The following is a 26,962-nucleotide window of genomic DNA, read 5'->3' as shown; positions in this document are numbered from 1 at the left end:
GCAAGAGGACTCGGATCCTGACAGTGCTGATGCTGCCGTTCCTTCATCCTCATCAGATGAGGAGTTTGATTTCAATAAGTATTTGGATGACATGAAGCAGGCAAAGCGTTGCTGCAGGGAAAAAGATTCTACTCCCATAGAAAACAGATTGACCATATTTCAGCAAAATTTTTAACTTGCTCTCAAAGAAGTAAAAGAGTTTAATCTTTCATCAAAACTGACTGTGCACAAGGCAATTCCTTTGGGATTTGGATGTTTCGCCCCCCGCAGTTCGCTCCCGGGTACATTTCGTCCCCGCACATTTTGTCCCCAGCATTCAAATGCTGGGGACGAAAGGTGCGGGGGGTAAAGTGCTGGGGGCAAAACATCCTATATCCTATTCCTTTATACCCTTAAATTGTTAGAGATGTTGCCCATGTGATTACTGCTTTGCCACCAACCCAAGTTAGTGTATAGAGGTCGTTCTCTAGCCTTAAAGTAATTTGGTCAGATTTGATGTGATCTGTAAAGGAAGATCTGATGGAGGTGATACTATTTCTCAGAACAAATTCATAGACTGCACAAATGATATTCTTACACCAAAGAGAGTACTTATATCACCAGATTTAAAAATATATAAATTTTATTTAAACATATATTCTAATGACATATAACACAAAAATACATGGAGGAACAAACTGAGCACTCAAAAGGAGGAACACTGCTCCATTAATCAGACTTGGCATAGCATATATCCATATATATATAAAGCAGCTCCATTGCTGCGGGTGCTTTCACACTCATATGAGGAAAATCAGACTTGCATTGGAAATACACCTGTGAAAACAACACCACCCAGTTCTAAATATCATATACATCATTGGCATTCATGCTTATCCATTGTCAGTCACGGAGATACAGTGGCCCACCCTATGACCCCTGACGCGTGTTTCGCGTTCTGATGGCTTTCTCAAAGGGGATCCCCTTTGAGAATTATATATTATTATATAAATATTATATTATTATATATATGGATATATGCTATGCCAAGTCTGATTAATGGAGCAGTGTTCCTCCTTTTGAGTGCTCAGTTTGTTCCTCCATGTATTTTTGTGTTATATGTCATTAGAATATATGTTTAAATAAAATTTATATATTTTTAAATCTGGTGATATAAGTACTCTCTTTCTTTGGTGTAAAAATAGCTGTTTGGAGTATTTCACCTGGCGATATGCCAATTGAATATATGGGAAAGGTCTTGACACTAATATACCTTTGGCCCTCACGAATATGAAGTGCTGGATTATTTTTGTGTGTACAAATGATATTCTGTACGTTTTTGTTGAAAACTGTTTTATTCCCACTTACTGCAGAGTGTATAATAATTTGCAAATATGCCAAAAAAATGTTCTAAAGTTCTATTCCAATAAATATATTTTATGTTCTATCTAAATGGCTTGATTATTGTATCATGATAAAGATTAAAAGCCTGATGTTACCATTTTACTACAGTAAATTTATCACTTAAAGGTAAACATGAGCCATGTATGAAGGAGTCGGAGTCAGTGTCATGGGAATTGAGGAGTTGGAGAAGGAGTTGGAGTCAGAGGTTTGGCTTACTGACCCCACAGCCCTGTTTGTAAGTCAACAAGCCACAAGACCCACACAATAGTCATTCAACAAATTACCGTAAGCAAACATCCATTGTTGAATGACCCCGCATCAGAGTCTTGCAAAGAAAGCAGACAATAATTTGTAGGAACTGATGTAAGAGGCAAACGGCCATTTAAAATGATCAAAAATCAATGTTTAAAGACTCATGACAACAGTGTATGGTTCATGACCAACTGAAGAACAATTGCATGAATTCAAAAGTTGTCATATAGATAACAGTCTATTCCTGCTGGCTTACTGAAAATAGACATCTGGTTAATTAAGGTAAAATGCTGTGTCATCACACCCTAATTTAAATTTTTGCTAGACCTTACACTTGGTGCATAGATTTTGAGTCTAGAAGTCCCACTTCAATTTTAAAAGAATGTGTATGAAACCCTCCTTTATGTCTAATACAGGGTGTATCAGAGTCCCTCTTCCTTCTAATTTTTGGAAGTTCTTGCATTGTCCGCATAGGATTTGTGATTTTCAGAGTCCCTTCATAAATTAAACAGGATGTGTCTCACTATGTCACACACCTCTTGTCCAGATAAGGTAGTAAAATGTTAAAATCACATTTACGGTGAATGTCTTTTTCACCATTGAAAGCAATGGGAGAATGCAAAAATGCAGAAAAGAGGCTACATGTAAACATAGACTAAGGGGTGAAGGAATCTTCTTTTTTTCTTTTTTTTAAATTGCCTTATATACAAGAACAAATGTTTTTACTTGTAAAATACATTTTATTTTCGGTTTTGGATGTTTTGAAGTGGCGTAATACTCTCACAGCATTGATCCCAAAAGTGACTTGAGAGTCAGAGATGAGTCCAGCCATCTCTCCCATGCTGTTCTCATTCCAATTTAGCGCTGTTTTCATCCATTTCAGCAATTTTCCTGCCCCCTCAGTCCTCCTGGAAAAGTCTGCCGAGCATGCGACCTGTTGACTCAAATATCGAGCACTCGAGTATTTTAGTGCTCGCTCATCGCTAATAATGACTGCTATCTGTGTGGGATTTTTGATGTTTAAAAGGGTTGTCCACTGCTTGGACAAGGACAACCAGGGCTGTGGAGTCGGTAAACCACAGTTGCGACTCTGACTCCTGGATTTTATCAGGTTCCCACTCCGACTCCTTCATAAATGGCCAATTCGTAACAATAAATTTACTGTTATAAAATATTAACATCGTGCTTATTCAGTTTCTCACCATCATATAAGTAATCAGACCACTTAGAGCAAAAACTATATTTATTAGAATACAATTAGAATATAGCAAATAACTTTTCTAAACTCTTGTAAGTAAATATGCAATAAACACTGTTATGCAGTTAATAAGAAGAAATCTATAAATTTGTCCTCAGAAAAAGTATTGCCTCTGTCAGATCCTCCTTCATGGATGCCCTCAAATCTGATCTATTTATTTTGAGAGCAGAGAACAACCTCTCTACACTAACTTGGGTTGGTGGCAAAGCAGTAACCACTCGGACAACATCTCTGACAATGTCAGGATACAGAGGAATGGCTTGTTGCACTGTTATTTTTGATGAACGGTCAAATTTCTCAATTTCTTTTAGTGCACATGAAAAATTCTGCTGAAATGTACTAGCTGTTTTCTTTGATGAGGATGACTCTTCTATGCGGGAACGCTTTGCACAGTCCTAGTGATTCAAATATTTTTCAAAATTAAATTCTTCATCAGTTGATGAGGGTGAAGATGTGGCAGGACGACCAAATTCTTCTTGTTCCTCCTGACTGTTCTGCAACCCTTTCATCCTTACTGCTATTTCAAATAGAGCTTCTTTTCCTTTAGTTAGCTGTTCATCATCTAGAAGAATCCGATGCATTGGGTCTACACAAACAGCTGCCAAAAGAATGTTATTTTGTAATAGTAGCTCCTCTCTCTGTTTCATTGATGTAGCAATGCCACTTGCAATTAACCTTCCTCTTTGGGACAGGTGAAACATCAGGTTCTTCCACTCCTTTAAGAAAATACCTGGAGTTAAGTCCTCTGCTTGTAATTTTTTAGTCACTGTAAATGGGTGCTCTAGCAATTTTTCCAGCTCAGTCACCTGATTCCACTGACTTTCATTTAGCGTCAGTTGAGGGTTAGACATGTCTACAAGAAAGGTTTTCAGTTCAACCAAGCGCTGAATCATTAAGTACAGTAAGTACTGCACCATCGTGTGGCTTGATCAATAATTGTCTCTTTTCCAGCACGTCTCTTCAAAATTGAGTCAACTTTAGGGGTTCTAGCAACAGTAGTCAATTTTTTCACCTTGCCAATCAGTGCAGCAGCATGTCCTTCTTGCAGACTGTCTCTTATAGCCAGCTGTAGCGTATGCACAACACAGCGCATGTGATGAATGAAAGAACGTATTGACAGTTTCAACAAGATCATCTAAACTATCATGTTGCTGTTCATCTGAAGCAACTTCAGTTTGCTCCTCAGTTACAATACTGTGTTCCTCTATTTCAAACATTTCTGTGTCTGTGGACCCAGAATGTTTTTCTAGCTGCTGGTCACCATCATTACTCTCATTCATTAGCTTAATAGTACTTATCATATTTGAAGCATTGTCAGTTACGACAGAAAGAACTTGCTCTTTTTCAAGTTCATAGTCTTGCAGAACCTTTTCCACCAAGACCTGTAGAAACTCGCTGGTGTGATGAGCTTTAGTGTCTTTTACTGCCAATGTCTTGGTAACTATTTCATTTTTGTCACAAACAAATCGGACATTGATGGCAAAATAGTTCACTCTGTGATGTGTGCAGGCATCCATTTTAAGAAACAGAAAGCGTCCCTTGAGAGTTTTTTTAAGTTCTTTCTTTTGTTTAAAAGCTTCTTTGATTACTAATTTTCTAATACTCTCTCTCCAGAGAAACACCAAGCTTGCGGGCCATTTCCCCATTCAGACACATAAAAGCTGGTCGTGAAAATAATGAAATAGGCACACTATCCTTTACAACAAGCTCTATGATCTTTTTTTTTTAAATGTATCTACTGTCATTGTCACAGTAACTTTGTCACTGACAAAATATCTTGCAACTGATGGCTGCAAAGTTCTCTGCTCCTTTGTTTGGCTGGAAGAGCTGGGCACTGATTCATTGGTTTGGATGCAGTCTTTCTCATCCACTGCTTTCAGTACTTCTGGATGAAAGTGCTGTAAATGTCTCTTTAGATTAGAAGCTCTGGTAGGAGCATTTTTATCTTTGCCTGAATATGCACTGATCGTGGCTTCGCAGCATTTGTTTTCGTCTGGATCATTTGTCATACACTGACAGACATAATGTTTTCTATCTTGAGTGATGGTGAAATGTTCAAATACAGCTGATTTAATGTGACCCTTCTTTGACATTCTCAGGTTTTTAATTCTGCATTCACAATCCAAATGACAATTGTTTTTCCTAAAAACAATTGTACAAAATTATTGCCAGGTCGTACAACTGATATATTGGGGGCAGTAATAGTGTTATTCCTCATGTACTCACAGTTAACTGATGCAAAGTTTGTTAAAACTATCATACTTCTTACAGTCTTCCTCTTCTGAGTAGCATCTGTGAGATGCTTGGAAGACGCACACCTAGTAAACATCTAGTCTAGAGGAGGAGCTTTACTACTAAGAATTTGCAACACATTTTCACTTTCAGTTTCATACATGGTAAGTAGGGGGGTTGGGGCAGCATGAGGTTAACCAAGTATAAGATTAGATAAGGGCAGTGGAGAACAGTGACAAACAAGAAGTAAGAAATGTCTCTATCTCCAGCAGAACTGCTTATCACTGTTGTTCATAGTTTGATAGAAGATATACATTTGAGTAACATTTATAAAATTCATATGAAAGTTCAATTATGAAATATTAATACATTTTTTTTTAAAGCTGGAGTCGGAGTCGGTACATTTCTACCGACTCCAACCAAAACTAACTCTGACTCCGACTCCACAGCCCTGTGGACAACCCCTTCTTTTTCCTCATGATTGGTCTATTTAACCACTTAAAGGGAACCTGTCACCCCGAAAATCGCGGGTGAGGTGATCCCACCGGCATCAGGGGCTTATCTGCAGCATTCTGTAATGCTGTAGATAAGCCCCCGATGTTACCTGAAAAAGGAGAAAAAGACATTAGATTATACTCACCCAGGGGCGGTCCCGCTGCTGGTCAGGTCGGATGGGCGTCTCCGGTCCGCTCCGGCGCCTCCTATCTTCTTTCCATGACGTCCTCTTCTGATCTTCAGCCATGGCTCCGGCGCAGGCGTACTTTGCTCTGCCCTCTTGAGGGCAGAGGATAGTACTGCAGTGCACAGGCGCCGGAAAGGTCAGAGGCCCGGCGCCTGCGCACTGCAGTACTTTGTCTGCCCTCAACAGGGCAGAGCAAAGTACGCCTGCGCCGGAGCCGTGGCTGAAGATCAGAAGAGGACGTCATGGAAAGACGATAGGAGGCGCCGGAGCGGACCGGAGACGCCCATCTGACCTGACCAGCAGCGGGACCGCCCCTGGGTGAGTATAATGTAACGTCTTTTTCTCCTTTTTCAGGTAACATCGGGGGCTTATCTACAGCATTACAGAATGCTGCAGATAAGCCACTGATGCCGGTGGGTTTACCTCACCCACGATTTTCGGGGTGACAGGTTCCCTTTAAGGACCAGAGTTATTTCCCTTTTTTCCGTTTCCATTTTTTGCTCCTCTTCTTCCCACAGCCATAGCTTTTTTATTTTTCCATCATTATGGCTTGTTTTTTGTGGGACGAGTTGTATTTTTGAAAGGCACCATTGATTTTACCATTTCATGTGCTGGAAAATGGGAAAAAAAATCCAAATGCTGTGAAATTGCAAGATTAGTGCAATTCCACAATTGTTTTGATCTTCCAGGTCATTACGAGTTCACAGACACCAAACATGTCTAGGTTATTTTTTACTTAAGTGGTGAAACAAAATTCCAAATTTGTAAAACAAAAAAAAAATGCTGCCATTTTCAGAGACCTGTAGCGTCTCCATTTTTCGGGACCTGGGGCCGGGTGAGAGCTTATATTTTGCGAGCTGGTCTGACGTTTTTATTGATACCATATTGGTGTAGATACGACCTTTTGATTGCCCGTTATTGCATTTTATTGCAATGTTGCAATGACCAAAAAATGTAATTCTGGCACTTTGATTTTTTTTCTCGCTACGCCGTTTACTGATTGGATAAATTCTTTTTATATATTGATTGGAAAATTCTGAAAGCGGCGATATCAAATATGTGTATATTTGATTTTTTTTATTGTGTTATTTTGAATGGGGCGAAAGTGGGGTGATTTGAACTTTTTTTTTAAATATTTTGAAACACTTTTTTTTTTTTACACTTTTTACTTGCTTCAGTAGTCCCCATGTGAGACTAGTAGCTGCACTTGTCTGATTGCTTCTGCTAAAAAGAGCAGGGCTGCAGCCCTGCTCTATCTCGCAGATATGCTCACTTGCCATGAGCGCCGTCCAATGGGTGTTGCTCAGAGCTATACATCTAAGACAACCACAGAGGACTCCTGCTGACCCCGGGTATGTTAAATGCCCCTGTCAGAGTTTGACATCAGCATTCAATATGTTAACAGCTGCGGGTGAATCGCAATTCCACCTGCGGCTGTTCCAGGAACATGTCAGCTGATCAGATCAGCTGTCATGTGCTGGAAAAGGTGAAGGCTCATCGCCGGACCCCGCACCAAATAGGGGGAGGCATCCAATGATGGACAGAGCTAAGGGGTTAAAAAAAATAATTATAGTCACCTCCCATGCTGGCACCATCCCAAAGGCTTCTCCCCTGTGTGGATTGTATGATGTTTAACAAGTTGTGATTTCTTCACAAAACATTTTCCACACTCTGGACAGGAAAAAGGCTTCTCCCCTGTGTGGGTTCTCTGGTGTGTATCAAGATTCGATTTCCGGATAAAACATTTCCCACATTCTGAACATGAAAAAGGCTTCTCTCCTGTGTGGGTTCTTTGGTGTTCATCAAGATTTGATTTCCGAGTAAAACGTTTCCCACATTCTGAACATGAGAAAGGCTTTTCCCCTGTGTGAGTTGTTTGGTGGCTATCAAGATTTGATTTCCGGGTAAAACATTTCCCACATTCTGAACACGAGAAAGGCTTCTCCCCTGTGTGAGTTATTTGGTGGCTATCAAGATTCGATTTCCAGTCAAAAAATCTCCCACATTCTGAACATGAAAAAGGCTTCTCCTCTGTGTGGGTTCTATGGTGTCTAGCAAGGAGAGATTTATCTACAAAATATTTTTCACATTCTGAACATGAAAAAGGCTTCTCCCCTGTGTGAGTTCTATGGTGTCTAACAAGGAGAGATTTCTCTACAAAATATTTTCCACATTCTGAACATGAAAAAGGCTTTTCTCCTGTGTGGAGTTTCTGGTGTTTATCAAGATTCGATTTCCGGTTAAAACATTTCCCACAATGAGAACATGAAAAAGGCTTCTCCCCTGTGTGAGTGCTATGGTGTCTAACAAGTTGTGATTTCTTCACAAAACATTTTCCACACTCTGAACAGAAAAAAGGCTTCTCCCCTGTGTGGAGTCTCTGATGTTCGATAAGATGTGATTTCTCTACAAAACATTTCTCACATTCTAAACATGAAAAAGGCTTCTCCCCTGTGTGAGTTCTATAGTGGCTATCAAGATGCCCTTTCTTCTTAAAACATTTCCCACATTCTGAACATGAAAAAGGCTTCTCCCCTGTGTGGGTTCTCTGGTGGCTATCAAGATTCACTTTCTGGATAAAACATTTCCCACATTCTGAACAGGAAAAAGGCTTTTCTCCTGTGTGGGTTCTTTTGTGTTTATCAAGATGCTGTTTCCGGTTAAAACATTTCCCACATTCTGAACATGAAAAAGGCTTCTCCCCTGTGTGGGTTCTTTGGTGTTCATCAAGATTCCACTTCTGATTAAAACATTTCCCACATTCTGAACACGAGAAAGACTTCCTTGCTTTAGGAGCAGTTTGTTTTTTAATGCCTCTTTTGGGTCTTTGATTTTCCTTAGTAATCGGTAGTGAATCAGATGACAGACCTTTGCTGTGAAGGGATGATGGTATATCTGGAGTAATGGCATTCATTTCAATTGTATCCTGCGGGATCTCAAAATCATCTAATTTTAAAATTGAAGGTGTCAGCTCTCTCTCTGGTCTCCTGGTACAGTTATCTGCCAAGAATAAAACCAATTATTTTTTAATAAAATATCCTTGAACTACTTTATATTTTTGAACATTTCTCCTTAAACTGTCTGTAAAAATGGTAAGCTGCCGTATATACTCGAGTATAGGTAGAATTTTTCAGCAACATTTTTTTGCTCTGAAAACGCCCCCCTCGGCTTATACTTGAGTGAGGTGTCCAGAACATGGAGAAGCAGCGGCTCACAGAGGTAGGAGCCAGCTGCTGCAGCTAACTCCGGTGCCTCCTGCTAAAGTAAAATGAATATTCACTGCACTGACAATTAATATTCATTTCTCTGTAACAGCGCTCACAGTGTCAGCCGCAGCGGCCAGCTCCTGCAGCTGCCGGGAGGTCACGTGTGCCGCTACTTAACAGCGGTGGATATTCATTATGAAAGACCGCATGGTGGCTGACACTACTTAATACTCACTGCCGACCACACATAGTTCCGGCATTGGGAGCGGTGAGTATTCAGGAAGTTGTGCTCTGCTTGTGAGCAGTTAATGGCGTCCCTGCCATGCGCTGTTTACAAGCATAAACCAGCTGCTGGCATCGGGACAAGACGCTGCGAGGGAGCGCAGGAAGGCAAGTGTAATGGTTCATTTTTTTTAATGTTTTTTGATGGGGGCCAATCATACAAGGATAATATTGGGGTCATGCATACACAGATAGGGATGGAGTTATACATACAAGGATAGGAATGGACCCATGCATACAAGGATAGGTATGTAGCCATGCATACTAGGATAGGGATGAGGGCATGCATTTAAGGATAGGGATGGGGCCATGCAAACAAGGATAGGGATGGAGCCGTGCATACAAAAATAGTGATGGGGCCATGCAAACAAGGATAGGGATGGAGCTGTGAATACAAAAATAGTCATGGGGCAATGCGTACAAGTATGGGGATGAGGGGACAATGCATACCCGGCTTATACTCAAGTAAATAAGGTTTCCCAATTTTTTTAGGTAAAATTAGGTGCCTCCGCTTATACTCGGGTCAGCTTATACTCAAATATATATGGTATGTAAAAATAGCTTTATTGATTTATTCTCATTTGCACAAGGAAAGACTAGAAGCAATGGAATGAAACTCAATTGGAGGAGACACAGATTGAATATTAGAAAATACCTTTTGACAGTGAGGGTGATTAATGAGTGGAACAGGTTGCCACGAGAGGTGGCGAGTTCTTCTTCAACGGAAGTCTTCAAATAGCAATATGCCTTTTATAAACCAATCCATCAATATCCACTTTCACAAAGTCAAATCTTTCCCTCGCTCCTGAGCCTTTCAGTGTGCCCAAACGCAGAGCCGAGAAAATAAAAAAAAAAATTTTCCCACAAAAATGATTTTTTTAGCCCCCAAATTTTTATTTTCCCAAGGGTAACATGAGAAATTGGACTGCAAAAGTTGTTGTCGAATTTGTGCTGAGTATGCTGATACCCCATATGTTTGGGTAAACCACTGTTTGGGCGCATGGCAGAGGTCGGAAGGGAAGGAGCACCATTTTACTTTTTCAACGCAGAATTGGCTGGAATTTAGATCGGACGCGATGTCGCATTTGGAGAGCACCTGATGTGCCTAAACAGTGGAAACCCCCCAATTCTAACCCCAACCCTAACCGGAACACACCCATAACCCTAATCCCAACCGTAACTACACCCCTAACCTGAACACGCCCCTAACGCTAATCCCAACCCTAACCACACCCCTAACCCCATCACACCTCTAACCCTAATCCCAACCGGAAACGTAATCCAAACCCTAACCCCAACTCTCGTTCCAACCCTATCCTTAGTCCCAACCCTAACCCTAACTTTAGCCCCAACCCTAAACCTAATGGGAAAATGGAAATAAATACATTTTATTTTATAATTCTTTCCCTAATTGTAACACAGAGGTCAAGTTCACTGTGAACACAAACACAACACAAAACACAAATCCCCTTAAGGATAGAAAAAAGATAACTTTTGCAGTGGCTAATAGAGAAATCTACATTAACCAGGGAAAAAAAATTGGAGGTCAATGCACATACAACACAGCAGGCAAAAACAAATACTTAGACCCTTGGTTGCATAGTTAAAGACAATTGTCACAAAAATGTCACCGTTGTTATCATGAAACCAAAAATCCAATCATAAAAACACAACAACACAAGGCGATGGGCACGGGAGCAAAGGAAGCTGCAGGATTAGGGATACTCCATGGAGTCCTGTGTGGGGACGACAATACCCTGTCAGTCCCTATGGGGCTAATAATAATCTGACCCCCAGACTCCCGCCCTTACAAGGGCAGTCCACATCTACCCCTGTATCAAAATACGCCCTGCACTCTCCCTCACTGATTGTCCCAACGCGTTTCTTCCAAGCCAAATCAACAAGGGACTAGCTTGTTGGAGGAGATAAGGTGCCTAAGTGCTGCATAGAGGACAGGTACTGCCACCTATCTATGCTAGAATGCATTCTATTTCTCTATTAGACACTGCAAGTTATCTTTTTTCTATCCTAAAGGGGATTTGTGTTTTTTGTTGTGTTTGTGTTCACAGTGAACCTGACCCCTTTTTTTACCTTGGGTGACACCATCTTGTCTGTTGACATATTATACGATTATACATTAAAAGTTATGTTTTAATTTCCACTTTTTTGCTGTGTTACAAGTATTTTGGTGGAATCTGATTATCATTTTTGGTAGTTGTACCATTGTACCATTAATTGCTTTTCTTGACAATTCTTTCCCTAAATAAGGGGGTGATAAAGGGGAGTTTGATTTACTTTTTATGTTTGGCAGCTGTCACACACTAAAAGACGCTTTTCATTGCAAAAAATAGTTTTTGCATCACCACATTTTGAGGGCTGTAATTTTTTCCATATTTTGGCCCACAGAGTCATGTGAAGTATTTTTTTTTTTGCGGGATGAGTTGACGTTTATATTGGTACAATTTTCGGACACATGACGTTTTTTGATCGCTTTTTATTACGATTTTTGGGAGGCAGAATGAACAAAAGCCAGCAATTCATGAATTTCTTTTGGGGGAGGCTATTATACCGTTCCACGTTTGATAAAATGGATAAAGCAGTTTTATTCTTCGGGTCAGTACGATTACGGCGATACCTCATTTATATCTATTTTTAGGTTTTGACGCTTTTATACAATAAAAACTATTTTATATAAAAAATAATTATTTTTGCATCGCTTTATTCTGAGGGCTTTAACTTTTTTATTTTTTCGCTGATGACTCTGTATGGAAGCTCGTTTTTTGCGGGACAAGATGACATTTTCAGCGGTAGCATGTTTATTTATTTCCGTCTTTTTGATCGCGTGTTATCCCATTTTTTGTTCTGCGGTATGATGATAAAGCATTGTTTTTGATGGTATTTACTTAAGGGGTTAACTAGTGGTACAGTTTTATAGGTCGGGTTGTTATAGATGCAGCGTTACTAAATATGTGTACTTTTATTGTTTGTTTGTTTTATTTACATAAAGAAATGTATTTATTGGAATAATATTCTTTTTTCTTTGTTTTGGAATTTTTTAAAGAATATTTTTACACAGTATAATATTTTTTTTTCTACTTTTTTACATTGTCCCAGGGAGGCACATCACTGTATGAAGTCAGATCGCTGATCTGACACTTTGCACAGCACTGTGCCAGATCAGCGATCTGACAGGCAGTGAAGGAGGCTTCTCAGGTCCTGCTCTCAGCAGGCACTGACAAACCACCTCCCTGCGGGACCCGGAAGGATCGCTTTCTTCTGAGGGTCTCAGGGAAGCAAACAGGGAACCCCCTCCCAACGTGATGCCTCTCTATGCCACTGGAATGCTGCGATCTTGCTTGATTGCAGTGTTCCTGGGTTAAAGTGCCAAGAGCGGTCTATGACCACTCCTGGCACTTAGTCCCGGGTGTCAGCTGTGATAATCAGCTGACACCTGGCCTCGATCGGCCGCGCTACCCCCCGTGAGCTCGGCTGAACGCATATGACGTACTGTCCCGTCCATAGGAATTAAGTCCCAGGTCACAGGGACGGGATAGTAGGTCCGAAGGCAGAAAGGGGTTAATGTTGTCGATCATAAAATCGACGTTTGGCCAGAAAGACTGGACCTGGTCTTGTAGGGACCATATGATCACATTCAGCAGCACAGAAGGGGGAGAAGGTAGATTAATCCAATAAGATATCAGGGTTCTAGGAAGCAAACAGCATCATTACCCTCCGCGTTCTCTTACAGGCCCATCATAGTATCTTGTCAGCACATTCTACGTATGTTGTTATTTGGCTTTGAAGTTTACAGACGTGGGCAGGTAACGGTCAGCGTGTTCTAATCCCAGGGGGTAGGTGGATCCTGTATAAGGAGGTGGCGGGGACCCTCATGTGCCTTCTCTCTCCTGGACGCTGATTGCAAGTTCACATGCGGCACCTCACTGTGCATTTCTGTTCATATATTGTAATGTAATGTAATGTTTATATAACGTAATGTAAATGTACTCAATGTGTACTATTTATAGGATTAAGGCTAGAATAGGATATAGGATAGTATAGAACTGTAGTGGGGATAGAATAGAAGGGGGCACAGTAGTGATAGATGATAACATAGAATAGAGCAGGAGGTAGGCGGCACAGGACTTAACTAAAGGGGAGTTACAGCAAGGAGCAGGGAAGTATAATCAAGATACTTCCTGATTGGAGACAGACACCCAGGCTGCCTTGCCCAGGGCAGGGTGCATGCAGTGTATGAAACAGCTACAGGCCATGGGGATAAAGCTGCGGACAGCAGTAAGGGGCCCCAGGCTGGGGAATAATACAGTCAGGCATCAGCTCAATAGGATCATCCTCAGGGCGGTTCCGGGGTCTACAACCGGGGCGGAAGTCAGTAAGATTGAACTCCTGGCACCTTTGGAAGATGGAATCGGATGAGGGGCTGACAGGGAGCTGGTGACACCAGAAGTACAGAAGGGACACGGATTGTCCACAGAGATGGCAGGGATTGCCAGAAGAGAAGAAGGAGAGGTTATAGAGGAAATGGAGTCTGCCTAGAAGGCAGAAAAGTGCAGGATATGAAGCTCTGTGTGAAATGTGCTGCCGAAGTGATGCGTGCCCATGTTATCAGTAAAGTTGAACTGTTTGAAAAGGACTGTGACTCTGCAGTGTTTTATGGAACCTGGAATCCTGAAGTTGGAGTGAAAGAGACCGAGGGAACTCCAGCAACTGAAGTGAGTACTCTGCTGCACACATCACACACAACAGAAAGGACTCTGTATTTCGTCTGCTGGGCGCCAAGGTGTGGAAACACTACAGCTCGTTGCCACGACTACCACCCTGCTCACATAGAAAAAACTCAGAAAAAATACATACCATGAGATACGGCCTTCCCAAAACCCTGTCTGATGACAAATGCACACTTAGCAGGATGCAGCAGGCCTCCACTGATAAAGGCAAGGGGTGGCAGAGCCGCAAACTACTTGATAAAAACAGCCACCCCCACCCCAACCAAACATTGCAGGGGTTGGCTGCCTAGTAGAAAAAATGCACATTGATATAACTATAATATGCAACACACAGTGACAGACGTCCCAGAAAAACCTAACCAACATAAAGAGGCCTGGCCACAGCCTGCAAAAAAGGATAGGATATGATATAGTGCAAAAAAATGTATGCATATGCATATGATTTTTCTGGGGCGTCTGTCACTATGTGCTGCATATTATAGTGCTGGGCAGCCCGCCTGTTAATACAAGGGGCGTCATTAATAGGCTGCATACCAGACACTGTGCACCACACCTATCAGTGTGACTGGCGTCCTATGTGAGTTATATCAATGTGCATTTTTCTATTAGGCAGCCAACCCCTGCAATGTTTGGTTGGGGTGTGGGTGGCTGTTTTCATCAAGTAGTTTGCACCTGTGCCGCCCCTAGACTTCATCAGTGGAGGCCTGCTGCATCCTGCTAAGTATGCATTTGTCATCAGACAGGGTTTTGGGAAGGCCGTATCTCATGGTATGTACGACTACCACCCTGGCCTAATTACACCTGCAGGTTGTAAGCTCTATACAAAAGAGTTTTCACAATTTCACAAAGCCACTTAAACATTTTCAGATGGAGGATGTTATGCTCTACCGGCAAAATGGGGATCATACGATTGTGACACATCCGGACTACACCATTGATAAAGCAGCCACAGCTGGAGACTGAGAAGAATCTGTGACTTCTCTGTATTTAATGGTTACTACTCACCTGGGTAGTCATAAGTAGGAATCTCCTCTTTACACCACTCATCACCCCTCACATATGTCTCTGTAGTATTAATATGGGTCAGATCTTCACCCTGAAACAAATATTGTAAAAGTCACAGACAGATGGAGAAGTCACATCTATGATCAGCTCTAATCCTGCCATCTCCACCGTTCTCATGACACCAGTATAAAACATATAATACTAGTGGATAAAACAAGACTGAGCACAAGACCTTCACAGCCGTCTACACATCATAGGGGAGATCTCATGACACCTTCTCTCCATCTACCTGATGATTCTGAGAGACAATGGGATCCTCTTGTTTACAGTCCTGTGGAAGAAGATGACGGGGACATCTCTCTGGTGTTGTCCTCTTACTGGATAGATCTGGAGGAAACACATACAGTGACTGAATTAATTCCTTACATACAGATAATTATTGGCTGTGTCTTTTTAATCCTATTACCTGGTGATGTGAGGGGCTGGTGACCCTCCACCATGACGTCCTTGTACAGATCTTTGTGTCCTTCTAAATACGCCCACTCCTCCATGGAGAAATAGACGACGACATCCTGACACCTTATAGGAACCTGACACATACAATGATACCGTCATACCCCCGATCCCTTCATAGCGTTACTGTATAATGTCCCAGCATTCCCAGCAGTGTCACCTCTCTAGTCAGTAGCTCAATCATCTTGTAGGTGAGTTCTAGGATCTTTTGGTCATTGATGTCCTCATGTATCAGTGAGTGAGGTGGAGGTCCCGTGATTGGGCTCAGGGGTCTGCTCCATCCCTCAGTCACAGGGTCCTGACAGCGTTCTCTAGAAATTTGTTTCACTATTGTGTAATCCTGGTTAAAGAGAGACACATTAATAAATCTCACTACAGACATTTACTCTTGAGTTCTGTCCAACAGCTTTATTGCCATAAATAAAAATTATGTAATGTGACGCCATCAAAATCTCTCACCTCTCCAGTAAGACGGAAGAGGATCTCTAGGGTGAGGCGTAATATCCTCTCTGCCATCTTGTTCCTCTCCATATCCATTCTTGATGGATAGTTAAGAAAAATTCTCTTAATATAGAAGATGTCTACTGAAAGGATCGGATATTGTAGAGACCTGAATAGGAAGACGATTAATCATTGTAAAGAATTCTGTGTAATAATAAAAGTACTGGAAATAATAAGGGAAACATTTCAGAAGGTAGAAAGTGTAGATGTTGTATTCTCTAGTCTTGTATGGACTAGAACATAAGCTGAATTGCTGAGTAAGACATCTCCTCCATACAACCAATCACTGGCTATGTTTCTCACTGTGGTCGGCAATTAATTTGCTGTAGGAATCACAAGTTCGTTGGGACAGACTGGAAAATACAGAGTCTGGCGGGTCCCAAACAGCAATAACTGTATTTTTCGGACTATAAGATGCACTTTTTCACAAAAATTTTTTGGACAAAATGGGGGTGCATCTTCTAGTCGGAATATACTTACAATTAGTGTGGCGGCAGCAGGAGTCAGGCGATTCTAGGGTGGTCCGACAATGCAGGGTGATCACACTCCCTTCCTAGACTGGTGCGGCAGTATTTGGCGGTGTGCAGTGGTGCGGGGCTCCGCCAACATTTTCTGAAAGCTCCTGGTAAAATGGCCTCTGGGAAAATGGCCGCCGGGTCAGCGCATGCACACATTGAGATCCTGAGAGACGGGATCTTGGTGCCAAGATCTCAATTTGCGCATGTGCTGATCCGGCGGCATTTTTCCAGAGGCCATTTTACCGGAGGCCACCGCCTTGCAGCAGTGGGGGTGTGCTGGGCTCCAGGGCTTTCACAAAATGTCAATGGGGCCCCTGCATCTCTCAGAACTGACTAACCTGCCGCACCAGCCTGGGATGGGATTTCCTAGAGGCCACCGCTTCACAGCAATGGATGTGCGGGGGCTCTGGGCTTTCAGAAAGAGCCACCGCACCATGAGAACCGCAGAACCTGCCATACCAGTCTGGGGTGGGAGTCATATCATTGCTGGACCACCGAACACCCCCTGTGACGATGCTCCACCAGCACTACTGATTTCCCCGGGTAAGCTGAATTCAGACTGTAAGACGGACGCCCATTTGACACATTAATTTTTTTCCCCTATTTTCCTTCTGAAAATTTGGGGTACGTCTTATGGTCCGAAAAATATGGTATATTTTTATTATTTTACAACACTGTTTTTTTCTTTGACATCTACTAATTTAAACCTATATATTTTAGGCCACAGACAACAAGCAGTTTCTTCCTCGGAGTCGGCAGCTGAATACGTTTCCCATAGACTAATCTTCCATAACGCTAATTCTCATCTTATTTACCGACACTGGAATCGGCATTAGCAATACTGCAGGAGATATTCATTACACGTGACATGAGAAATAACTACTTCATGATGAGGATGACATCTTCATCTTCTACTATGACTCTAGAAACATATTTGTCCAGAGTTCATCACTGACTCCATCACCACCGGCCGTCTATATGAATGTTTCCCGTCTTCCCCGCACTGTAATCTTCTATCACGTTAGATCTCATGTCGGATTCACACACAGAAGTTTGAGGTTATTATACAAGCTTTTTTGTTTTAAAACACCACAGACAGAAATTACCATTTTTTTTTACTATAAGACACACCAGACCATAAGACGCACCTAGGCTTTATATTTTATATATACAGCTCTGGCAAAAATTAAGAGACTACTGCAAAATTTTCAGTTTCTCTAACTTTTCTCTTTATAGGTATATTTTTGAGTAAAATGTACGTTGCTGTTTTTTTTTTATAAAGTACTTACAACATGTCTCCAAAATTTAAAGCTACACATTTTGTATTTATTTGCAATACATGGGGAATTGACAAAATAATAAAAACAAAACCGTGCTTTCATACCTCAAATAATGCAAAGAAAACAAGTTCTTATTCATGTAGAAACAACAATACTCATGTTTTAACTCAGGAAGAGTTCAGAAATCAATATTTGGTGGAATAACCATGATTTTTAATCACAGCTTTCATGCGTCTTGGCATGCTTTCCACCAGTCTTTCACACTGCTTTTGGCATGCACTTCACCCCAGGTGACATTTGCCAGTCCTTTTGTAGATCACCTGATGTCATCCTGGGGTTGCCGAGTGACATTCGAATAAGATGACGGTCATCCTGGTCAGAGGAGAGTCGCTTTCGCCTTCTGCCGGTCTTTAGCTTTGTTGTCCCCAATGTTTGCTGCTTGACCTTGTTGTAATGGACTGCAGTCTTCGAAATTTGAAGGATGGAGGCAACATGACGTTCACTGTATCCCTCTGCTGGTAAATCCAGAATTAAGCCCTTCTTTTCCTCACTCAAGACTTTTCTTTTCAACTCCTTTGACATGGTTAAAAGTTATTTTTTCATTCATATTAATTTTGGACTATTCCTAGCAGCTTGTCCTATTGCAAGAGGATTGTGAAGACCACAACAGTGTTTTTTATACTTTCCCTCGTTAAATAAGATTTGGTTCAAGTGATCACCTAATCAGAAGCACATTAAGGAGAATGAGGTGTACTTTGGTTGGAATTGAACTGACACTGGAATGGAATGGCTGTCAGACATGTAGATAAGCTGATTTTTAGAAAACTGTGCAGTGGTCTCTTAATTTTTGCCAGCGCTGTATATGTTCTAACCCTGATATAAGTGGCTCCATTCAGGTATTTATGATCTCTATGATGGTATGTATGTCCTCATCCAGTTATATATGGCCACCAATCCAGGTATACGTGCCCCCCATTGAGTATACATGGCCCCTTATCCTGGTATATACGGCCCCCATCCCATCCTGGTTTACATGGTTAACCATCCTGGTATATATGGCTGGCCTCCAACCTGGTATACATGGCACCCCATCCTGGTTTACATGGCCACCATCCCCATCCTAGTATACATGGCCTCCATCTCCATCATAGTATACAAGGCCCCTATCACCAACCTAATATACATGGCCAGCATCCCCATTTTCGTATACATCGCTCCCATCATTATCATAGTATAGATACCACCTAATCCTGGTAAACATGGCTCCATCACGCTGCTCACATGAAAAAATAAACAACTTTACTCACCTTCCCTCTGCACAGCGCCATGTTTGATGCCATCAGCTGATTTCAGAGTGTAAGCAGCGCACAATGTGTAAATAGCCTCCACACGCCAAGGTCAGCTGCGAGAATATTCACTGCTTCCCACGCCCAGGAATATGGGAGTGGACAGCAGTGAATATTCATTTTCTTTAATAGTTGTTGGGCGATCATGTGTGCTCGCTATTAAAGAGAATGAATATTCACTGCTCCACAAGTCCAGTGAGAGGGACTATGGGTGAGAGGGAATAAGGGCATGGGGAACAGTAAATATTCATGTCCTTTAACAGTGGGCGCACGTGTTAGCTGCAGCTGCTAGCTCCTGCCTTCTGTAACCTGCTCCTCCGTTTCTGCCACTTACCCTGGCCTGTTATGATAAGGTAATTCAGTACCACAATGGACATAGAAGTCAGAGCACATACAGTGACCTGACAATAACCCAAAAACAAAGAACGAGCTCTGAGACGTGGGAACTCTGCTGACCGCAATCCCTAATCCTCTCCAACCACACTAGAGGCAGCCGTGAATTGCGCCTAACGCTCCCTATGCAACTCGGCACAGCCTGAAAAACTAGCTAGCCTGAAGATAGAAAATAAGCCTACCTTGCCTCAGAGAAATACCCCAAAGGAAAAGGCAGCCCCCACATATAATGACTGTGAGTTAAGATGAAAAGACAAACGTAGAGATTAAATAGATTTAGCAACGTGAGGCCTGACTCTCCGAACAGAGCGAGGACAGGAAAGGCAACTTTGCGGTCAACACAAAACCCTACAAAAAACCACGCAAAGGGGGCAAAAAGACCCTCCGTACCGAACTAACGGCACGGAGGTACACCCTCTGCGTCCCAGAGCTTCCAGCAAGCAAGAAAAAAACAAATAAGCAAGCTGGACAGAAAAAACAGCAAACAAAATAGCAAAAGCGGAACTTAGCTATGCAGAGCAGCAGGCCACAGGAACGATCCAGGAGGAAACAGGTCCAATACTAGAACATTGACTGGAGGCCAGGATCAAAGCACTAGGTGGAGTTAAATAGAGCAGCACCTAACGACTTCACCACATCACCTGAGGAAGGAAACTCAGAAGCCGCAGTACCACTCTCCTCCACCAACGGAAGCTCACAGAGAGAATCAGCCGAAGTACCACTTGTGACCACAGGAGGGAGCTCTGCCACAGAATTCACAACAGTACCCCCCCCTTGAGGAGGGGTCACCGAACCCTCACCAGAGCCCCCAGGACGACCAGGATGAGCCATATGAAAGGCACGAACAAGATCGGGAGCATGGACATCCGAGGCAAAGACCCAGGAATTATCTTCCTGAGCATAACCCTTCCACTTAACCAGATACTGGAGTTTCCGTCTTGAAACACGAGAATCCAAAATCTTCTCCACAATATACTCCAACTCCCCCTCCACCAAAACCGGGGCAGGAGGATCAACAGATGGAACCATAGGTGCCACGTATCTCCGCAACAATGACCTATGGAATACGTTATGTATGGAAAAAGAATCTGGAAGGGTCAGACGAAAAGACACAGGATTAAGAACCTCAGAAATCCTATACGGACCAATGAAACAAGGTTTAAACTTAGGAGAGGAAACCTTCATAGGAATATGACGAGAAGATAACCAAACCAAATCCCCAACACGAAGTTGGGGACCCACACAGCGTCTGCGATTAGCGAAACGTTGAGCCTTCTCCTGGGACAAGATCAAATTGTCCACTACATGAGTCCAAATCTGCTGCAACCTGTCCACCACAGAATCCACACCAGGACAGTCCGAAGACTCAACCTGCCCTGAAGAGAAACGAGGATGGAACCCAGAGTTGCAGAAAAACGGCAAAACCAAGGTAGCCGAGCTGGCCCGATTATTAAGGGCGAACTCAGCCAAAGGCAAAAAGGACACCCAGTCATCCTGATCAGCAGAAACAAAGCATCTCAGATATGTTTCCAAGGTCTGATTGGTTCGTTCGGTCTGGCCATTAGTCTGAGCATGGAAAGCCGAGGAAAAAGACAAGTCAATGCCCATCCTGGCACAAAAAGCTCGCCAAAACCTCGAAACAAACTGGGAACCTCTGTCAGAAACGATACTCTGGAATGCCATGTAAACGAACCACATGTTGGAAGAACAATGGCACCAAATCAGAGGAGGAAGGTAATTTAGACAAGGGTACCAAATGGACCATCTTAGAGAAGCGATCACAGACCACCCAAATGACTGACATCTTTTGAGAGACGGGAAGATCTGAAATAAAATCCATAGAGATATGTGTCCAAGGCCTCTTTGGGACCGGCAAGGGCAAAAGCAACCCACTGGCACGAGAACAGCAGGGCTTAGCCCGAGCACAAATCCCACAGGACTGCACAAAAGAACGCACATCCCGCGACAGAGATGGCCACCAAAAGGATCTAGCCACTAACTCTCTGGTACCAAAGATTCCAGGATGACCAGCCAACACCGAACAATGAACCTCAGAGATAACTTTATTCGTCCACCTATCAGGGACAAACAGTTTCTCCGCTGGGCAACGATCAGGTTTATTAGCCTGAAATTTTTGCAGCACCCGCCGCAAATCAGGGGAGATGGCAGACACAATTACTCCCTCTTTGAGAATACCCGCCGGCTCAGATAAACCCGGAGAGTCGGGCACAAAACTCCTAGACAGAGCATCCGCCTTCACATTTTTAGAGCCCGGAAGGTACGAAATCACAAAGTCAAAACGGGCAAAAAACAGCGACCAACGAGCCTGTCTATGATTCAACCGCTTGGCAGACTCGAGATAAGTCAAGTTCTTATGATCAGTCAAGACCACCACGCGATGCTTAGCTCCTTCAAGCCAATGACGCCACTCCTCGAATGCCCACTTCATGGCCAGCAACTCTCGATTGCCAACATCATAATTTCGCTCAGCAGGCAAAAACTTCCTGGAAAAGAAGGCGCATGGTTTCATCACCGAGCAATCAGAACTTCTCTGCGACAAAACAGCCCCTGCTCCAATCTCAGAAGCATCAACCTCGACCTGGAATGGAAGTGAAACATCTGATTGACACAACACAGGGGCAGAAGAAAACGCTTCAACTCTTGAAAAGCTTCCACAGCAGCAGAAGACCAATTGACCACATCAGCACCCTTCTTGGTCAAATCGGTCAATGGTTTAGCAATACTAGAAAAATTGCAGATGAAGCGACGATAAAAATTAGCAAAGCCCAGGAACTTTTGCAGACTTTTCAGAGATGTCGGCTGAGTCCAATCATGGATGGCTTGGACCTTAACAGGGTCCATCTCGATAGTAGAAGGGGAAAAGATGAACCCCAAAAATGAAACCTTCTGAACACCAAAGAGACACTTTGATCCCTTCACAAACAAAGAATTAGCACGCAGGACCTGAAACACCGTTCTGACCTGCTTCACATGAGACTCCCAATCATCCGAGAAGATCAAAATGTCATCCAAGTACACAATCAGGAATTTATCCAGGTACTCTCGGAAGATGTCATGCATAAAGGACTGAAACACGGATGGAGCATTGGCAAGTCCGAATGGCATTACTAGATACTCAAAATGGCCCTCGAGCGTATTAAATGCAGTTTTCCATTCATCGCCTCGCTTAATACGCACAAGATTATACGCACCACGAAGATCTATCTTGGTGAACCAACTAGCCCCCTTAATCCGAGCAAACAAATCAGATAACAACGGCAAGGGGTACTGAAATTTAACCGTGATCTTATTTAGAAGGCGGTAATCTATACAAGGTCTCAGCGAACCATCCTTCTTGGCCACAAAAAAGAACCCTGCTCCTCATGGCGACGATGACGGGCGAATATGCCCCTTCTCCAAGGACTCCTTCACATAACTCCGCATAGCGGCGTGCTCAGGCACAGATAAAATAAACAGTCGACCTTTTGGGAATTTACTACCAGGAATCAAATCGATAGCACAATCACAATCCCTATGCGGAGGTAGGGTATCGGACTTGGGCTCATCAAATACATCCCGGTAATCAGACAAGAACTCTGGAACCTCAGAAGGGGTGGATGACGAAATAGACAGAAATGGGACATCACCATGTACCCCCTGACAACCCCAGCTGGACACAGACATGGATTTCCAATCTAATACTGGATTATGGACTTGTAGCCATGGCAACCCCAACACGACCACATCATGCAGATTATGCAACACCAGAAAGCGAATAACCTCCTGATGTGCAGGAGCCATGCACATGGTCAGCTGGGTCCAGTACTGAGGCTTATTCTTGGCCAAAGGCGTAGCATCAATACCTCTCAATGGAATAGGACACTGCAAGGGCTCCAAGAAAAACCCACAACGCCTAGCATACTCCAAGTCCATCAAATTCAGGGCAGCGCCTGAATCCACAAATGCCATGACAGAATAAGATGACAAAGAGCAGATCAAGGTAACGGACAAAAGAAATTTTGACTGTACCGTACCAATGGTGGCAGACCTAGCGAACCGCTTAGTGCGCTTAGGACAATCAGAGATAGCATGAGTGGAATCACCACAGTAGAAACACAACCCATTCAGACGTCTGTGTTCTTGCCGTTCAACTCTGGTCAAAGTCCTATCGCACTGCATAGGCTCAGGTTTATGCTCAGATAATACCGCCAAATGGTGCACAGATTTACGCTCACGCAAGCGTCGACCGATCTGAATGGCCAAAGACATAGACTCATTCAGACCAGCAGGCATAGGAAATCACACCATGACATCCTTAAGGGCTTCAGAGAGACCCTTTCTGAAAATAGCTGCGAGCGCACCTTCATTCCATTGAGTGAGTACGGACCACTTTCTAAATTTCTGACAATATACCTCTATCTCATCCTGACACTGACACAGAGCCAGCAAATTTTTCTCTGCCTGATCCACTGAATTATGTTCATCGTACAGCAATCCGAGCGCCAGGAAAAACGCATCGATATTACTTAATGCAGGATCTCCTGACGCAAGAGAAAATGCCCAGTCCTGAGGGTCGCCACGTAAAAAAGAAATAATGATCCTAACTTGTTGAACTGGGTCACCAGAGGAGAGAGGTTTCAAAGCCAGAAATAGTTTACAATTATTTTTGAAACTCAGAAATTTAGTTCTATCTCCAAAAAACAAATCAGGAATAGGAATTCTTGGTTCTAACATAGAATTCTGAACCACAAAGTCTTGAATATTTTGTACTCTTGCCGTGAGCTGATCCACACATGAAGACAGACCTTTAATGTCCATCGCTACACCTGTGTCCTGAACCACCCAAATGTCTAGGGGAAAAAAAAGGCAAAACACAGTGCAGAGAAAAAAAAAATGGTCTCAGAACTTCTTTTTTCCCTCTATTGAGAATCATTAGTACTTTGGGCCTCCAGTACTCTTATGATAAGATAATTCAGTACCACAATGGACATAGAAGTCAGAGCACATACAGTGACCTGACAATAACCCAAAAACATAGAACGAGCTCTGAGACGTGGGAACTTTGCTGACCGCAATCCCTAATCCTCTCCAACCACACTAGAGGCAGCCGTGGATTGCGCCTAACGCTCCCTATGCAACTCGGCACAGCCTGAAAAACTAGCTAGCCTGAAGATAGAAAATAAGCCTACCTTGCCTCAGAGAAATACCCCAAAGGAAAAGGCAGCCCCCACATATAATGACTGTGAGTTAAGATGAAAAGACAAACGTAGAGATGAAATAGATTTAGCAAAGTGAGGCCCGACTCTCCGAACAGAGCGAGGACAGGAAAGGCAACTTTGCGGTCAACACAAAACCCTACAAAAAAACACGCAAAGGGGGCAAAAAGAACCTCAGTACCGAACTAACGGCACGGAGGTACACCCTCTGCGTCCCAGAGCTTCCAGCAAGCAAGAAAAAAACAAATAAGCAAGCTGGACAGAAAAAACAGCAAACAAAATAGCAAAAGCGGAACTTAGCTATGCAGAGCAGCAGGCCACAGGAACGATCCAGGAGGAAACAGGTCCAATACTAGAACATTGACTGGAGGCCAGGATCAAAGCACTAGGTGGAGTTAAATAGAGCAGCACCTAACGACTTCACCACATCACCTGAGGAAGGAAACTCAGAAGCCGCAGTACCACTCTCCTCCACCAACGGAAGCTCACAGAGAGAATCAGCCGAAGTACCACTTGTGACCACAGGAGGGAGCTCTGCCACAGAATTCACAATTGGCCTATAGCCACTATAAGGTACATCTGGGCTATAAGACACACCCTTTTCTCTAAAATTTTTGAGGAAAAAAAGTGCGTCTTTTTGTCCACAAATTATGGTACTTGACACCAAAGTCTCCATATACAGTGTTTTATATGGTTTATTTCTGGCCTTAGGCTTTCCTACATTACAAGAAAAACACCAGAAAAAAAGCAAATATTAAAAGGTTTATAAAAGAAAATAGACACCAACAATTCTTGTAAGAAGAAAAAACTTAAAAACGCAGAAGACACATTCTACTATTTTTTAACACGATAAACATTTTTTTTTCAAATTAACTCTTTTAAGGTCTCAGAACATAGATATACACCACAGGAATGGCACAGGTGCGGCTGCAACAAAACCAAGTTTCACCACTTGCTGCTGTCAAAAGCAAACATGGTATCTAGGAAGGTGTGACAGAGTCCGGCTGAATGCCTCTCAGCCCCCAAGTACTCGATAGTATGGGGCGGCCTAGTTACTATGATACTTACAGGCCTAATAATGGTGTCTGCGCCTGCAATGTCTCTGGGCCCGCAATGTATGCAGGTCTATTAGGCCGAGCCAGAGGCAGCGTCCAATAAGTTACCTATTATTGCCCCATACACATTAGAGTAAAGTTACATAAAAGCACTGATTTCGGGGGGGGGGGGTTTGGGCGACTATATAATGTATTTGGGGGCTTTCCAACAGATGATGTCAGGGCAGAGAAGGATCTAGTATCCTGAATTTCAGAGGATAATCCATTTGTTCTTCCTGTAGATAATCCTCCGCTAGAGGAGTCTGGAGGCGACTCTCTCATACAGACTACAGGAAAGCTGGAATATTTGTGAGTATGGGGGAGTCGGGAGAGATAGCCGTCTGCCAAATGACCATTCAGCAAACTCTTATCATGTGTATGGGGCCGTTAGTATTACACTGACAGGCAGTGATGATACACGGCACTACAGTAGTACAGTGCATCACCAGAGCCATCAGAGGCTTGTATGTTGTATGATCGCACTGATCAGAGGTGTATAAAAAAGGTTTAACCCCTTCACTACCTTGGGTTTTTCAGTTTCTGAGCTTCCTTTTTCTGCTCTTCTTCCCAAAGCCATAACTTTTTTATTTTTCCATCAATATGACGAGTTGTAGTTTTGAATGACACCATTGGTTTTACCATATATTGTACTGGAAAACGGTAAAACAAAAATCAAAGTGCGATGAAAGTGCAATTCCACAATAGTTTTTTGCTTTTTTTTGTTTATTAAATGCTAAAACTGACCAGCAATTATGATTCTCTAGGTCATTACGAGTTCATAGACACCAAACATGTATAGGTATATTTTTTATTTAAGTGTTAAAAAATAAAAATCAAAGTTTCTAAAAAAAAATAAAAAGTAAAAATAATAATTTAAAAAAAAAAAAATAGCCATTTTTCCCAAGTCCCATAGTGTCTCCATTTTTCATAATCTGGGGCTGGGTTAGGGCCTATGTTTTGAACACCAAGCTGACCTTTTTATATATATCCACATCAAAATGGTATATATATATATATATTTATATATATATATATATATATATATATATATATATA

General features: G+C 42.6%; 1 protein-coding gene across 1 annotated transcript; it reads right to left on the bottom strand.

Moving 5' to 3' along the window:
• Positions 1 to 6,294: 6,294 nt before the first annotated feature.
• LOC138663617 (oocyte zinc finger protein XlCOF6-like) lies at positions 6,295 to 16,162 on the bottom strand. The gene is made up of 6 exons (XM_069749889.1): positions 16,018 to 16,162; positions 15,719 to 15,898; positions 15,512 to 15,635; positions 15,335 to 15,432; positions 15,046 to 15,136; positions 6,295 to 8,807 (listed from the first exon to the last, which is right to left on the bottom strand). The coding sequence occupies exons 1-6, from the start codon at positions 16,093 to 16,095 to the stop codon at positions 7,381 to 7,383; spliced, it is 1,998 nt and encodes a 665-aa protein (XP_069605990.1). The 5' UTR covers positions 16,096 to 16,162; the 3' UTR covers positions 6,295 to 7,380.
• Positions 16,163 to 26,962: the final 10,800 nt, after the last annotated feature.

This window comes from Ranitomeya imitator, chromosome 2 (genome assembly GCF_032444005.1).
Source record: "Ranitomeya imitator isolate aRanImi1 chromosome 2, aRanImi1.pri, whole genome shotgun sequence".
Taxonomy (NCBI): Eukaryota; Metazoa; Chordata; class Amphibia; order Anura; family Dendrobatidae; genus Ranitomeya; species Ranitomeya imitator.
The sequence above is the reverse complement of the archived record's forward strand: the minus strand, read 5'-3'. Positions and strand labels throughout refer to the sequence as shown.